Source organism: Malania oleifera, chromosome 8 (assembly GCF_029873635.1).
Source record: "Malania oleifera isolate guangnan ecotype guangnan chromosome 8, ASM2987363v1, whole genome shotgun sequence".
Lineage (NCBI taxonomy): Eukaryota > Viridiplantae > Streptophyta > Magnoliopsida > Santalales > Ximeniaceae > Malania > Malania oleifera.
Genome location: NC_080424.1, coordinates 92301585 through 92304004, shown reverse-complemented (window position 1 = coordinate 92304004; position 2420 = coordinate 92301585). Strand labels below are relative to the sequence as shown.

At 41.3% G+C, this 2420-nt stretch overlaps 1 protein-coding gene across 1 annotated transcript; it reads left to right on the top strand.

Moving 5' to 3' along the window:
* Nucleotides 1–1693: 1693 nt before the first annotated feature.
* Nucleotides 1694–2170, top strand: LOC131162814 (uncharacterized). The gene is made up of 2 exons (XM_058119410.1): nucleotides 1694–1833; nucleotides 1897–2170. Exons 1-2 carry the CDS (start codon nucleotides 1694–1696, stop codon nucleotides 2168–2170), a joined length of 414 nt encoding a protein of 137 aa, XP_057975393.1.
* Nucleotides 2171–2420: the final 250 nt, after the last annotated feature.

The following is a 2420-nucleotide window of genomic DNA, read 5'->3' as shown; positions in this document are numbered from 1 at the left end:
TTATATAGTATTAGAACCCTGATGGATCTACACAAATTACAGAGCACGGTATTGTAGCTAATACAATATAGATAGTGCAGCCACACATCTTAGATAGAGTGTGGTGTTAACACTCAATTGTGCCTCAAAGGAGGGTAGAGGAGCTCCCTAGTAGTCCAGACCAAGTTGAGCAGACCAATCGTACTACAAATGTATTATAGTTGACTTAACCTGGTAGGCCAGTCATGGTTAAGTCCAGCCCACGGGCCGCACAACCCGATCATGCGGGGTTGATTCATGATTACAATTATCTATCCAGGGAAGCTTATATGTGTGTGTATATATATATATATATATACACAAATTAAAAAAAAAAGGAAATATGTATTACAGCTAAAAGTATGATCATATAGAAAGTTTATTTTAAATGGCATAGGTGTGAGTTATAGTATGTATTTACATTCAATTGATGTCTAATTATAACTTAATTAATCATTATGTTGTGTATGTAAAACTCATTTGCAACAGAACTGAGAGGTGTCTCATCCCAGAATTCAAACATTTCAAGTGATCTAGATAGGCGAGCGGGACAAGCTCCTAGGTAGAGGAGGTGTCGGTGCCATCCTAGAACTAGGGTAAGTGTTTGAGTTAGGAGATGGATTTTGGAGGTGTCGATAGGATATTTATGGTTCTTTTTTGGGATGTATATGTGTACTTATGGATACAGTAGAACTCTAGTATTGTATACAAGGTTTGGGTATTTTATGTTTTCGCTGTATAGATAGTATGTTTTATGAACAGGTATCCTCGGTACCACTTTGGGTCCGGGACGTTATTACGAATTATTATTATAAAAAATGGTAATAATTTGGGGTTGTTGCAGGTTTGGTATCAGAGCCTAGGTTGCTAGGTTCTGTAGATTTTAGTGTATAGCAGAAAACAATACTAGAGTATAGGAATAGATTTTGATGAGGGTGGAAATGGGTAGACTGAGATTTTGGCAAGTCAATATGGGAGATTAAGATGAGAATTTTGGGTTTTGTCTCGCAATTTGGAGGTAGAAACTTTGGGGTGGTTTCTATGATTTTCCAAGTCATGGTAAACTATCGTTGGTTTTTGTTTTCGAATGATAAGATTGAGCCTTAAACTAGCTTATTGGTGGCATGAAGATATGTTGGGATTCTTAGTTAGATTAATATAATAATTGTATTATGAAGTTAGGATTCTTAGATTATTCTACTGTTATTGCATGATGGACCTTGGAAATAGCAATGCACACGTCGGTGGAGGTAGTGATGTACGACCTTTCAGTATAGGTGACAGTAACTCTGACTAGGTGTTGCACAGTGTAGCACAACATATGATGGCAGAAATAGCATGGAATAACAGAGAACAGGGTTGCCCACCAACTAATTAGGGTTGCACAATCCAGCAGTTCACTGGCATGAATCCTTTGGCATTTTTAGGGAGAGCTGACCTCGTAGTTGCAGAAAACTGGATGCAGAAAATTGAGAAAATATTTATGGTGCTACACTATTCTGATGAATAAAGGGTCCTCTATGCCACATACAGATCGACGGGTGAGGCCGAGAGGTGGTGGACAGCTATGAGATTATTGTAGGAACAGAGACCTGTACTAGTAGCCATGACCTGGAGCCGGTTCAAGGAGGTATTCTTCTACTGATGCTTCCCCACCACTTTTAGAGGAGCTAAGATGGAGGAGTTATTGAATTTGATGCAGGGGCATCTGATGGTCCAGCAGTACGTGGCAAAGTTTACTGAACTATCGCGCTTTGCCCCATACATTGTCCCAGACGAGGCTAAGAAGGCAAGGAAGTTTGAGAGAGGTTTGAGGCAAGAAATCTATAAATAGGTGGTAGATTTGAAGGAGCAGTATTTCTCAGAATTGGTGGACAGGACCGTTGTAGCTGAGGTGAGCAAGCAGAAGGGTGTGGGGATGCAGAGTCAAAGAAAGAGGCCCACGCCTCTTGGATTTCAGGCAGGTACCAACCAAGGCCCATGGATAGAAAACTGGTATGGCGGAACTCAGAGGCAAGTGATGGGGAACCGTGGGTATCAAGGTGAGCAGACTTATCCCATCTACCCTAGATATGACAAGAGAAATGTGGGAGAATGCTGTGTGGGAGAGAATGTTTGCTATTGGTGTGGGAGACCTGGACACATCGCGTAGGTATGTCATGGGCCGTTGACCAACGCACTAGCTCCAAGACCATTTTGGGGAAATAACTTGGCACCTCGAGGTGGCTAGCAGAGGAACACAGCCTTGGCGAGGGTCTATGCGTTGACACTGGGAGATATTGAGGCTGTAGGCAATGTCGTGACAGGTACTATTACTGTTTTATCATATAAAGTTGTTGTTTTATTTGAATCAGGAACCACACACTCTTTTGTATCGTTGGGGTATATCAAGTTATATGGGC

Excerpts from the sequence above, each read along its gene's own strand:
- LOC131162814 (XM_058119410.1), top strand. The coding sequence starts at position 1,694 with ATGGAGGAGTTATTGAATTTGATGCAGGGGCATCTGATGGTCCAGCAG. Across the intron at positions 1,834-1,896 it reads AAGTTTGAGAGAGGTTTGAG|GACCGTTGTAGCTGAGGTGA; the intron begins GCAAGAAATCTA and ends ATTGGTGGACAG.